Source organism: Mchenga conophoros, linkage group LG15 (genome assembly GCF_057382185.1).
Source record: "Mchenga conophoros isolate Kocher_MC1m ecotype Shallow Benthic linkage group LG15, M_conophoros_male_GT1.1, whole genome shotgun sequence".
NCBI classification, from domain to species: Eukaryota; Metazoa; Chordata; class Actinopteri; order Cichliformes; family Cichlidae; genus Mchenga; species Mchenga conophoros.
Genome location: NC_140540.1, coordinates 13,265,324 through 13,279,636, shown reverse-complemented (window position 1 = coordinate 13,279,636; position 14,313 = coordinate 13,265,324). Strand labels below are relative to the sequence as shown.

Below are 14,313 nucleotides of genomic sequence, written 5' to 3'. Positions count from 1 at the left end.
TTCAACTGTGTTTTGTGAAATTTGTAATGAGTCTCAGTTAAGTTGATGTCACAGAAGTTTCTGAATCAACCATTTAGATTGTTCAACAAACAGATTTACTCAGGTAAAGATGGTAAGCTGGAGCACTGGTACCCTTCTAGTTCAGTTTAAGTTTTTAGACAAATATTCCCTCATTCAGTTGCAGTTTCTGCTTACATTATACATTATTTAGCTGCAAATGTTTAGCTGCAAGTAGCAAAGTCCAAAAGTGACAACATTTCCACTGCACTCTCTCCAGAAATGGCATATAGAACTTTTGATCAAATTAGACATTTATCCTTGAAAAATCCATGAAAATCTTTAATTGTACCTTTTATAACATTGTGGTGGGGCGTGGTCTGCGGTGCCGTGCAGGGAGGGCGGACGCACCTGCACGGCATCCTTAATCACGCCCGCCTAGTTAAAAACACGGGGACTCAGGGGTTTGGGGATTGTTGTGGTGAGATGTAAATAAAGATGGCTCCGAATGATACTCCGTGGTCCCGCCGTGCCTTATTCTCGCCACATTGGTGCCGAAACCCAGGAGGCAGCACGGCGGGTCCGTATCGGAGCCAGGGAATGGAGGAGCTGGCCCAGATGGTGGCCGAAATGGCGGCCGCCCAGCGGGAGCAGGCGGCGGCGGAGGGAGTAGTAGTGACGGAGGAGTCGCGCGATGGGCTGCTCCAGCGGGGAGCGACGGCAGTGACGGATGGACCGCGCAAGGAGCTGGAGGTCCCCGTGCCAGGGGAGCCTGCTCGAGTGGAACTGGCGAGCGAGGCGTGTGCCACGCTTGAGATCGCCGTGCTCACCAGATCGGCCTCACCACCACCAGAGGCCAGTACACGCCACACCTCTGCCCAGCCACCTGTGAGCTGGGGCTCACGACTGTGCCGGCCGCGCCGGGTGCACACGCCACGCGTCCGACTTCCGAACCAGCTTGGCCTGCACCGCTGGATTCGCGGGCGGCCACCTGAACTCGCACCTCCCCGTCGCTTGGCCGGGGCCTGGGGGCGCCAGCTGTCCGGGCTGATTCCCTCTCCCACTGGCGGTGGGGGAGTAGGTTCGGCCGGATGGCTCCCCAGCCTCAATCAGGCGATGGGGGTATGTGGTGGGGCGTGGTCTGCGGTGCCGTGCAGGGAGGGCGGACGCACCTGCACGGCATCCTTAATCACGCCCGCCTAGTTAAAAACACGGGGACTCGGGGGTTTGGGGATTGTTGTGGTGAGATGTAAATAAAGATGGCTCCGAATGATACTCCGTGGTCCCGCCGTGCCTTATTCTCGCCACAAACATTTTAACAAGTTACTGTCTCCTGCTGCATGTTTCTTGTTTTGGCTTAACTTCATCAGCTCAAAAAACACACCGTGCTGTGGTTTACTGAAAGAACTCATGTACAGGACACACTGAAAGCAGGTTTACAACGTTTAATTAACAAAGTCAAGATCAGTTAACAACAGCTGAACGAAAGATTTACTTTTTCTCGTCGATAAAATGGTCAGATGAGGTCCATGCCAATGTGCTCAAATGGTACCTCCATTAAGGGCAGTAAGGGCATAAAGGCACTTTTGGAATGGCCAGCTGGTTCACCAGCTGACACCACTGGACGCACAACATCAGCGCACATCCAAACAGATTCTTGGCCAGTAAAATCGGTCAATTTTTGGGTCCAGAGTCTTATCTTATTCCAGGTGACCAGCCATCGAGTTGTAACGAGCCACCTAAAAAAATCATTTCTCAGTGGCTCTTCTGCGACCAACAAGTAGATGTGTTCTTCCATTTTACAAGTGTCACGACACGCTCAACATGGTCTGTCGTTACAAAATGTGGAAATGTCAGGGCGCACTATTTGACTATCAGCTCTCATCATTTGATCAAAGGGCGAATTGCATAGTGCCATTATCTTCTGTGTAGCGAATTGCTGGAACCGGCAAGCTGAACGCGGCCCAAACGCCACGTGTCCCTATTGGCTGTGTGTGCAGCCCTGCATACTGCCCTATTGAGCTACCAAACCCCAACCAATCAGTTTTGAGATTTAAGGGGTATGCTAGCCGCCAGCTAACCGCAGCCGTTACTCTATGCATTTCCCCCCGATCTTTCATTTCCACCAGTACTATGGGGTATTTGTGAATATCCATGACTGAGCCGGACAGGTCGCCAGCTGGTCTTTGGCCAGGGTGATGGCAGTTTCGAGGTTCACCGGCTAGTGATAGCAGACTCACTTCACTGTCCTGGCCGGTAGCCCCCCCCCACAAATTTCTCTAGCACTACCATTTTCAGCAATCCAGCCTTTCTAAGTGTGGGGCCAGGCTGCAGCCACCTGGTTTAGGCAGAGGACTGGTCCTCCAGCCCCATTTGCCCCATGAAAGTTGCTGTGATGGTCTTCTGGAGAGACTGATGGCAGCCACTTGCAACAACCGGAGGGCACGTTCCTTCCCTGGCCACCAACACACCTCCGCCAAGCGTTGGAAAACTTCCAGGAAAAGCTTGCTGTTGATTTAAGTCAAAATATATTTGCTGATGTTGAGTGTGTGGATATTCAGAAGGACACCCATTCCATAATACATCATTTCCATAAGTGTAAAATCACCAATTATGTTGTCATTAATGTCCAAAAACAACTTGGAGTTTATCACAGATGCGCTTCTTACTACAGTCAGTATATTTAGCATGAAATGGAGTTGAGGAAAATGGTAGAATACTTAATATCAATGTTTTGAAGACTATGACATTAGGGACATTAGGGGATGTATTGGTTGGCACCATCACCTCACAGTGTGAAGGTCCTGGATTTAAAAAAATCCAGGCATGGTCTGTTCTGAGTGCAGTTTAGATGTTCTCACTGTGTACTCTGTCTTTGTCCTGGAGTCCAAAGACATGAATGTTAAATTAACCCATGATTTTAAAATGTCAATAGGTATGAATGGTTATCTTTTGTTCTGTGTTAGTCCTGCAGTAGACTTGTGATATGTTCAGGGTGTGCTCCACCTTCTGCCTGATGACAGCTGGGATATGATTAATTCCCTCCACAATCCTGAATTGCATAATTGAATGGATTTATTGCATTCAGATGATAGCACATATCTTAAAGATGTTTCAGAAAGTTGTACAAATAAAAGTATGTCAGCATGGCTAAACACCAGTAGACGTAAGTAAGGAAATTGTGGGGAAGGGGAATTTTTTTTTTTAACTTATCAGTATTTCAGTTCTTGAATTCGTTACAGTTTGTGGCTTTTTCATTTAGCTGTGCGGGCATGTTATAGCATTTGCAACTCACAAGTTTGTATAAAGAAGGCAAATCCAAAAAGCACTTCCGTCTGCCAGTAAATCTTAGATGGAAAAGTTTCAGATTGTGATAATAATGGTCCTTGTTTGAGGCTTTAAACACTGCTCCCTTTCTGGCAGACAAAAGCAAAGTTTGTCTGAGGTGAACCAGAAGCTCTTGAGATTTGATGACCTAGACTTCCCCTAATCTCTTTCTCAAGGTTAAGGCTGATGAAGAAAACAGGCTCCCTTTTCCAACGGCCTCCCCATCTTCCACCTTTTTTTTTTCAACAACCAAGAGGATTGTGACAGCCAGAGTGTCTGCAATGAAGTTAAATGGGCAGATAGAGTTGCTCTCCTCTGCCCGATATGTGATATGTAAGGCAACTAAAATGCAAGAGACAGTGGAGAGAAAGAAAGATGGAGCAAGATTAGGAGGAATGTATGTTTGTACGTATTCGTAGTAGATCGGGTTTCTGGGAAATTGAGTAGAAAGTTATATGGGGTTGTCACACTGAAAGAGTTCAGTACAGGTAGACTGAGTCTCAGTTTCTGATTAAAGTGAACTTGTCAAGTTCATGTAGAGAAAAAAAAAGAGGCACTTGGCTAAAATGTCCACATCTGCTGCTAAATGAGCAGCTTTTTAAAAAGAGCTATGGCTGATATCAGAGATCAAAGGTTTTTGTCCTGCAGACCGATCACAATGAAAAACTTAACTCAAATCTTCTGTTTGTTTCAAAGCAAAGTGGAACCTTATTTAAAGATCGGCTATGCTGACAGCTCGATAACTTTGGAAACCTCACCTTTATACTTGGCCAGCCCATTTGTGTTATTAACATCCAGATTTATGTGGTGTTTTATTGTTTAAAACTTCTGGCTGTTGACAACATTTACTGATTCATGAATGGATTAAAGAGAGATATTCAAAATCCCCTCCGAAGAACACCGAAAGGAACTCCGAGGATTAAATTTGCAATTGTTAGTAGCGGTTTTTGTTTGACCCCAGACAACGAGCAAGGGAAGCCAATGTTAACTAAACAAATATAAGGGATATAAGAGATAAGGGATGTGAGAGGTAAGCATAGAAAGGAAGGGGAAATAAAGAAGTCTTTGTAATTTGGTCTTCAGTCACATACGGTGCTTAAAACATTTTTTAAGCCACCACCCAATGTAAGGCTAATGCTACCGCTCCTCTAATTTATAATACTGGTAATTAACAAAATGATGTTTTATGTTTCTGTAATTGTTAATCTACCTGCACTCCCACATTTAAAATGCATTTTTTTGGAGGGGGGTTGTTTTGCTTTTTACAAATTGTCACTATCCTTACCCATTAACCCCTGTGTGCAACTTTGGACAATTTGTGAGAAGGTAAATGTACATATACTGGCATTAGTATAGTGCAATAAATCTCACTAAGCACCTCAAGTGTTTGTTTTTTTGTTTGTTTTTTTACCGTGCATTGGGTTTTTTGTTTTTACGTATATCCATATAGCACAGTGCATTATTTCTATACACTATAATCTGCGCCATACCCAAAGTCACTTTAAAATCATTCATTAACCTAACGTGTATGTGTTTGGACTATGGGAGAAAGCTGGAGTATGTGGAGAGAGCCCACGCAGGAATAATAAATAAAAATAAAGAATAAGAAAAGAGAGGCGACAAAGAGTGATTCATTTTCTTCCCATGAATCAACAGCAGTCTGCAGAAAAGTTCTCTCTTGAATGTCAGACACTAATGGATTGCGGGGCTGCAGGTGTGTCTGTGCTCCTCTCACGCTGATGGTTTTTACGTAACAGCACAAGTCAGGAATCATTTCTGCAATCATTCTCCATTGTTGGTCACAGAACAAGTGTGGGCAACACATCTCCGGTTATATATGAGATGGAAACTTCTGGCTGGTACGGAAGGACAAACTGGTCACAGACATTTCATAAAAACATGTTCTGGAAATTATCTCATCAACATCCTGGTATCATAACTACAGCCTTTATAATGTGAGATGCGGTTTATGCTGGGACCTCAGGGCCACCCGCTTCTACATCCAGCCTTTCACGGTTGGTTTAACAGAAAGAAAAGAGTTTTGCTGTTTCATCGTTAATCGGTGAATTCAGCAGAATGGTAAAACTGTAAACTCAGAGTATTTCATGGGATTTCGATGAGGTTAAAGATGGTGATGACAGACCTACTGCAGTTATTTAGATTAGATAGCAGCTTGTTCATTCTCTTTTTTCACTGTTGACATGGTTGGGTTCAGCCACTGATTAGCAGCTTTTGCACAGCTCAACCCACCTCAAATCCCAGAGAAATCCATTTAAATCAACTTAGTTTTCAATGACTTCTTTTATGCATTATTCATACTTTTTCGTCTGATCTGGCTTCCTGTTTACCTCCTGATGATGAACCTTTAAGTCAAGGGAAAAATATAATCAGCTTAAATAAAAATGCCTACTGTACAGATATATTCCTCTCATCTTTTATCTTTTCTACAGTTGTGGCCAAAAGTTTGGGTTTTATTTATTTGGCAATAAAAGTTTTTGAAATTATTTAGATTGTTCTTCATATGTCATAGAAACATACAAAAATCATCTAAATAAAAAGTGAACAGCCAAAGTGCATGGAAATTCTGTTTGTCTTACAGGTGGGACTTTGACTTGAACAAAAATCCAAAAACTGCTCTGGAGACATGTCAAAATATAATAGGTGTATAATTAGTGATATGGTACTATGCAAAAGTCTTGACGCCCCTCATTTCTTTGTGTTTTGCTTCCAAGGAGCTAGAATTATTAGTGAAACATGTTAGCTGAAAACTTTACATCTAGTGGCATTGTGTGTATTCTGTCCTTAAAAGATTGAGGAAACTGTGTGGAGGACAGATAAGCAAAATTAAAACAACAACCAAGTTTTTCTATAACGAATGAAAATTTTCTGACAGTCATGTCCTTAAGAAATAAGGTGGAAAATCCAGCAAAGACATGACACAGGAGCTGAAAGATGCATCTGACCCATCAGTTGATACTATTCACTGAAGCCTCATCAGAAATAGTCTCAGTGTCAAGAAGCCATTCTTAAGAAAGGGCATCAAAGAGAAGATATAGTGGCCCGCTAGAGACAAAGCAAGTACAAACTCCAAAACACGTACAAACTCCGAAGCACGTACAAATTCCAAAACACAACGGAAGTGCTCCAGGACGCTAGGATCAGTGTTGAGCTCGATTTGCAAAATAAACAGCAAGTTTGTTGCAAACACTGGTGGAAAACACCTGCAAGGATAGAACAACCACACTCATATATATTCAAATAATTAATTGTGTAGCCACTATAGGTAACAAAAGCTCAACACTGACCCTAGCGTCCTGAAGCACTTCCGTTGTGTTTTGGAGTTTGTACGTGCTTTGTCTCTGGGCGCCACTGTACAAAAGCACTGCCAGTGCATGAAAAGCACACCTGGATAGAAAAGACACAATGGAACATCAGTAGTCATGGACTGGCCTCCCCAGATCCCAGACCTCATCATTAAATGAAGCAGTGTGGGATCATCTTGACAGAGAACAGAACAAGAGGCAGCCAATATTCAAAGAGCTTTTCAATGTCCTTCAAACCTTGAGAACTATTCCTGAAGACAAGAAATAACAAGAAAGCTTGCCTAAGAGATGTCATGCTCGCTCTGGCCAAATTTCCCATTTTCACAGCAACAGATAAATAAACCAGGGGTCGAGTTTTACACAGTAAACTATTTTTGTTTTTTATTACTTAGTGTAAAATGTAGATAGTTACATTTTCTTACATGAGGATATTTTATTTATAATTTAAGGAAGTTCCTCAGTTTTAAATTGAACTTCAAACTGGTAACAGACATGCAGAATCTAATTTTCAAAACTGCCATTCATTAATAAAAAAGTAACCAATCCATCTGATTCATCCTCACAGTTAATTACGTTATTGTTACTCTGGCACTCATTGTGATACTATTTTTCTTATTGCAATCACTTTCTTTCTAAAGCATCTCAGAGTTGTTGTTTTTTTAACATAATTAGCACTCCCACTCATGTGCTACTGTAAGTACAAAAGCCACCAGTATTTTCCCACTGCATCAGCATACATAATGCGGGTGCCACACGGACAGTGATCAGAGTTGGCATTACACACCCTCTGAGGCATTTCCTGTGGCGTTTCCTGCTTTCTTCATGGCTTCATGTGCTAATGTCCATTAATCCTGGCACACTCGACAGCTTTTTCTGTCCCAGCGTCTGATAACACAAAGGCGCTCTCTCTCTCACTTTCTGTCTCACAGTCGTTGCTCTGGACTGAAAGCAGCAGAGCGGGTCGCCCAGTATTTCTCAGCTGATGGTGGAGATAAGCTTTCCCTTGTGTGTGTCTCCCATGACTTGTGTGTACACATATGAGGGGAAAAAACACTGTATACAGTTCTGCCCTCGGGGAAAAAAGTGTCTGGGAATTGTGAAACTCATGCCAAAGTGTTTTACACTGAAAATATCCGTATTAGTCAAACAGGAAGGGCTAAGATTAAAACTATCGGCTTTGAGCGTTTGATCCTGAAATGCATTTTTCTGTAGTGTTGTGTCTGCAAGGCTTAATGATTATTCCAAACGTACATTGTTTGTATATGCTCTCTAATCCTAAATGGGATGATGACATCTCAGTCAGGTCTATAATGATGTTTGTTATGGCTGCCCTCATCTTGCCTTCATTTATTGCCTTTGTCTATATGAGCGCAAACTCACCTAGTCTATTTTTGGCATCTCATCTGTCACACTGCCCTTTGACACTACAAACACCAGACACCATTTATCTCCTATTGCGTCACTCAGATCAACAGCACTCTTGCCCATGTCTCCTCCACAGTCTGCCACAGATAAGCATTTAATTAACCATTTCACTGGACTATTATGCAATTCACTCACTAATACAGGGACCGGCACTCTGAAAATGATGTATACTCGCAATTCTGTTTCAAGGACAATCAGAATCAGAATACTTTAATAATCCCTAAGGAAATTATGTAAATTATTATGTGGGTTAAATAATACAATATATTGCAAACTTTACAAATTTAAGAAATGGCACTAATCTATACAAGGTGAGAATATTAGAGAGGTGATATATTTGACTCTAACCTGTGAACTTTGTCATCTGTTATTTTACTGTAGAATATGTGCAAAAGGGTGTAACTATTGCAGTGTTTACAGTGTATTAAATGCAGGAGTTGTACAGGGAGATGGCCTCACTGAGCGTGCTCCTGTGACTGGCCAGCACGTCATGGAGTGGGCGGAGGTATTATCCAACATTGTCCTTATCTTGGACAACATCCGCCTCTCATACACCACCCTAAGGGGTGGGCTCCATCCCCACAACATTACTGGCCTTGTGGATCAGTTTATTCAGTCTGTTGGCATCTGGGACCCTCAACCTGATGCTCCAGCATGCAACAGCATAGAGGCTAGCACTGGCCACAACAGACTCGCAAAAAATCCTGAGCATTGTCCAACAATGTTGAAAGACTTCAGCCACCTCAGAAAATAGAGTCGACTCTGGCCCTTCCTGTAGAGTGCAGTGGTGTTTTTAGCCCAGTTCAGTTTATTGTCTATGTGTACTGCAAGGTATTTATAGTCCTCTACAATGTCCACATTGACCTCTCTGGATTGAAACGGGGGTGAAGGTTTTCCTGGTCCTCCTAAAAAGTCCACAATCAGTTCCTTGGTCTTTTGCCACGTTGAGCTGCAGAAGGCTCTGCTCGTACCACAGGTACAAGGAGACCATGCAAACTCAATGCAGAAGGGCCTCGGGCAGCAGGTCCTGGGTTCAAATCCAGTGACTGGCCAAGGCCTTTGTGTATGGAGCTTGTTTGTTCACTCTGTGCCTGCGTGGGTTCTCTCTGTGTACTCCAGCTTCTTGACAAAAGCAACAGGCTTTTGTCAAGAAAGCTCTCCAGGGTGTACCCTGCATCCTGCCTTGTGACAAACTCCTCACATCAGATAGCATCATAGTATCACCAGTGAGTACAGGACAGCTCATCAGTGGCAACAAGACCAGAATTGGCCTGATGAAGACTCCAATTAGGACTTTTAACTGTATTTACATTTTACAGCTTTTCCTACTGATAAAGACACCCCACCCCACCCTAACACCACTCATACTGCAACAAAGTAATTAAGTTATAAATAAACAATAAAATGACAGAAAAGTTCCTTTTTCTGTTTGTTTGTTCAAATGGATCCACAGTGAGAAAAATGACATTTTTCTGTGAATAAACAAAATCTTTCTGTTTTATAATTATATGGTATTCAGGCCAATGCGTTACCAGAACCTTTCTCTGTAATTTAACTTTTTAAGATTTAATGGTTACAGCTGCAATGTTAAAAAACATTTGCGTGAGGAATGATGTAAAATAGTGAAAGAAAAAATGTTTAAAAGACAACTGGTAAAAATAGATGGCCGGACAGCGAAAATAAAACAACATCTGTATGTATGCACATAATTGAAACGCATAAACAATGTTAAATGCAGGAAATCTTTATCAGGTCGTCAGGAAGTCGTTTTGAGTGTCCCAGAGTCATCTGAGATAAATTTCTGTTTTGAACAGCACATAATTTTCTCGTGTCACAGAATGTCACATAACACATCAGTCGCTTTGAAGCCTGTAATGTGAAACGAGATTAAACACATTTTTATCAGATGCTGTTTTAATATTTCGGTGCTTAAAAGTGGCGTTCACTCTGAAAATGATAAAATCATGTTGTCAAATCAAAAGCTGAGCAGCATCAGTGCGTGTATACTTTCAAAATGAAACCAAAGGAACAGATTTTATCTGTCACCATCAGCATAGTAGGAATTGTTCTCAATCTGCCCTATAGCTAGGTGCATGTCTGTTTCCACGGACTAAGGGATTTCCACGCTAAAAATGATCAGGCATGTCTCTACATGTACAGGGAAAAACAGCAATTAACAAGCTATATTTTCTTCCACTGAAAACTAGACACTGACATACTAGAAGGACAGCAATGTAAATAGACAGCTTTGGCATTGTTTGTCAGCTTTTACCTGAGGGAAAATCCTCCTCACTCTCAGGACTTCAGCAGTTTCAGTTGACAATGAAGTCATCTTATTCTGAGAAAGCTGATATCACAGAGAAAAGCTCAGTGGCTAAGCCTGTCCTCTGTGGAATAATCATTCAGGCCATGACCTCCCCAGTGACAAAGATAATACTCACCAGAGAGCATGACACCTATAAATCAAAATGAAAAAAGAATTATCAAAACTGTACAGACAAAAGAATATTGTTCAGTGAGTCACATAAAAGCTACAGATGTAAAACTATCGTCTGTCTGTCAGCAAGGTAAGCAGTAAGGAAAGGCAGGAATGTGAGAAATAACCACAACGCTGTTAGAGATATGTCCTATCCCGCATTCTGTTTTATGCCCAACAATAGACAGTGGGAAGATAAGAGGTTAGTTTTGGTTTTCCCAGTACAAAATACAAAGACAGTCACTATAAATAATGTATAAGAGATTTAAAATAAAGTGTTTTGAAGTCATCAAACTACTGGTTGCTTAATGTTTTTCATTAAAAGGGCCAATAAAAGGACAATTAGAGAAAGACTGAAGAAATAATGTACAGCACGGTGACTGGAGAAATCCAAGCGCAGCATGCCACCATTAACACCTTACATCCATTGTCAAGCAGTGGAGGAGGGGTGATGGTTTGGGCCTGTTTTACAACCACAGGACTTGGGCATCTTGCAATTATTGACTCAACTACAAACTCCTCTGTAAACCAAAGGAGTCTAGATTAAAGTCTGAATGCTAAACCTTAGATAAAAAAGGATCACGCAACATAACAATGATCCCAAACAGCAGCAGATCTACAGCAGAATGGTTGAAAAAGAAAATAATCCAAGTGTTGCAATGACACAGTCAAAATCCAGACCTCACCCTGATTGAAATGCTGTGGTGGAACCTATAAGTGAGCTGTGCATAAACAAACGCCCACAAAGCCTCAATGAACTGAAGCAACATCATAAAAAGACTGTATCAGAATCCCTGCACAACGATGTCAGAGACTGATAAATACATAGAGAAAATTATTGCTTCAAATTATTGTTGCTGAAGGTGGTTGCACATGCATCTTAGTGCCTAGTTTTTGATAGGAGTGTAAAAAATTTTATTTTTCAAATGACTGTACAACTACAGAAAAATGCCAACAGTATTTTCATTTTAATGAAATAGAGCAACTGTAGGTCTCTATAATATTTGACGTGCAGATTAAAAAATAAAACGATTGTCTCCCAAGAAGTCAAACCCGAGACCTCTCCTGAAGTAGAACGATGCGACTTCTAGGAAGTTGAAACCTACATAGATGGCCTGTTTTCCTTCTTACTAACAGTAACTCCTATTTCATAGCAGAAACTGTCAAATGGGGGCTGTGACTTTAAACATTATCCGATCACGTTGGTAAGCAATGAACATGTTCATTGATGTAGAGTTATATGAATAAGAAAGACAAAATTACACAAACAAATACATAACTAATGAAAAAAAATTCACAAAAATCTTAAATAATTTTTTTAAAAATTATAAATATATTTCTTCACCTTTACATCTAAACAGCTCATTTTATTTATTATTTATTTTAATTAAGTCCAAAAAAGTTTAACTGTTGAGTATCGACGCTGATAAAGTGAGCCGGAAAATGACGCCACGCAAAGGTAACGTCACTGAGGTTTTACGACCAGGTAAACGAGGGCGCTGGCAAAGTGAACAGGTGAGCCAGCGTGGCTGCGATTTAATGAAGTGTCGAGGAGGGTTTTCAGCGCTCCAATTCAAGGTTGACATGTCTCCGGTGGCTGCAGGAGGACGAGGATTTGCTCATGTGCCCTCTGCAAAGACACCCGCAACAGAAAACAGCGAGCGGAAACTGCCTCGGTGCACTTTTCGAGCAGGTCCCCCATCAATCCCTTCCCGTGAGTCTAACGAATTGCCCTAAGGTGAAGTTGAAACACGGATCCCGCGCTGTTATCAGCGGAGTGATTTCAGAAACAGGTGTGCTGCGCAGAGGAGTTACTGTGCGTGTGAACAGCCTGCAGGTCAGATCGCAGGACTGGAAGATAATTGCTGGCAGATGAACGCTGATAGGAGATAAGGAAGAGACTGCTGGCGGAACAGGTTGCATGAGAATGACTATGAATCAATAACACCGGTTATGTAATGACATGTAGCTAGTGGTAAGCTATGTGTCTGGTGAAGTTCTGCTTTTAACAATGTTTGGGTCTTTGATCTTTAAAAAAATCATCTTACAAAGAATCGGTTTTGCTAAAAACTGATGCTCTCTGTACTAAGAAAGAGCTGACAGTTCTGGACACACTCCAGGCTCTTATGAAACGCCAGCAGATGGCTGAAGGAAGTCAAATGTCACCACAGTGTTTTTCTCTCTTTTTGCCACTCACAGGTGACTTTCACACTGAATCACTTTAATCTTTATAAATAATGATTAATGCAGAACATCACCACAAATAACATATTAAGCTTTTGCAGCTTTGACTGACAAGGCACTGTTGTCATCACTGTGACTGTTCCTGCTGTTGTATGCTGGATTAAAGGGATAGTTTAGGTTTTGGGGATGTTTGCTCACTTGTTGAGGGTTAGATGAAAGGTTTGATACCGCTGCTGCTTATGTGCGGGTTGAGGGAAATGAGGGAAGTGGCTAGTTTTGTTCCAGCTGCCAGGAAACCAACATGTTACTGATGCAACACGTTGCCCCCATGGATGCATTATTGAAAAATGGATACAGGACTTAAAGATGGCACCTGCGCGTTTGAATTAATGGTCTTTGTCTCCCTGGTGTTGTTCTGTACCCTCACCTCCAGTATGAGGGGGAGGGAAGGGGATGGACCAGCCACCCGTTAGTATTTGTCTACAAAGAAAGCAGCAGGTATCTGCACATCTCTGAAAAGCAGTTGTGTTTACCCAAGTAACACTAAATCGTCGTTGCAGAGAATCAGTCATTTATGATGTTAGTTTATTTACCTGTAATAATTTTGTACTTTAAAATGTGGCTATCAAATCTTGCAGTTTTTTCTAATAAGTTCATAGCTTGCTATGTTTGACTGTGATAGAGCGGGTTGTATACCAAGTGGAAGGTCGGTGGGTCGATCCCCGATTTATCCATTTGTTTCATTTGTTTCTCAGGCACAAATGAAAACGAGCGCAAGATAAACAAAAAAATCAGGTATCAGCAAAACTGATATTTTGATCACAGATATAATCTTTTACAGAAATGCACATCCCTTATTAATATCATAACAGCAAAATTGAGTCACGTAGAAATATTCAGTTAAGCCGTCCGTGTTGCCTTCTTTCGTCACAGTCAGAGGAGGACGGCAGGTGCTGTGCTATTCTAAATCTCGTGAGAATGTAACCTGAGATTTAGTGACCTTAGCACCTTCACCCCCCGTGTAATGTTAAACCCAGGAAAGACAGGACCTCATATCCTGTAATCTAGTCCTGCTGATTTACTGTCTTCTGCTTGTCTAATAACACTGTGGCCCTAAGATTACGTATTACGCCGCCATAGGGATCTATGTTAGCGTAGACCGAAGGATGAAAATGCTAATCAGACTGTAAAATGTGTAGGCTTATGTAGCTCATCTTATCTTTGAGTTTAGGATGAGCTGCACCTGTCAAGTAGCTTTCTCTCTGAGTGATGTTTTTACCAAAGTACCTTCAGACAGATGGCTCCAGAGAATGCCTTCGGTCCCACGCTGTATCCAGTTTCTTTCTCACAAAGTTGATCATAAATCACCCCACATTTAAACTAAGGTCCAGGTGATGTGCGCTCGAAATATGCATGATGGTTTATAGGAAAGATTGAATGTGTGGCGACTGTGTGCGTACACATGGCTGCGTTTAAGGATAATATTCATACCTTCCTGATGTCCACTGTAATCCAACACTTTTATCTCTGTTCTGCCTGAAGCAGATCCAGATAGCATGTGGAGTTCAAACGCGCTCCAGG

General features: G+C 41.9%; 1 protein-coding gene across 1 annotated transcript in view; it reads left to right on the top strand.

Moving 5' to 3' along the window:
* Positions 1-12,045: 12,045 nt before the first annotated feature.
* LOC146557994 (pleckstrin homology domain-containing family G member 1) overlaps positions 12,046-14,313 on the top strand; it is a 60,227-nt gene continuing 57,959 nt past the window's right edge. Inside the window, exon 1 of the mRNA XM_085247154.1 lies at positions 12,046-12,262. Within this exon, the coding sequence (XP_085103280.1) occupies positions 12,088-12,262 (175 nt within the window). The 5' untranslated portion in view covers positions 12,046-12,087. The remainder of the gene's footprint in view (positions 12,263-14,313) is intronic.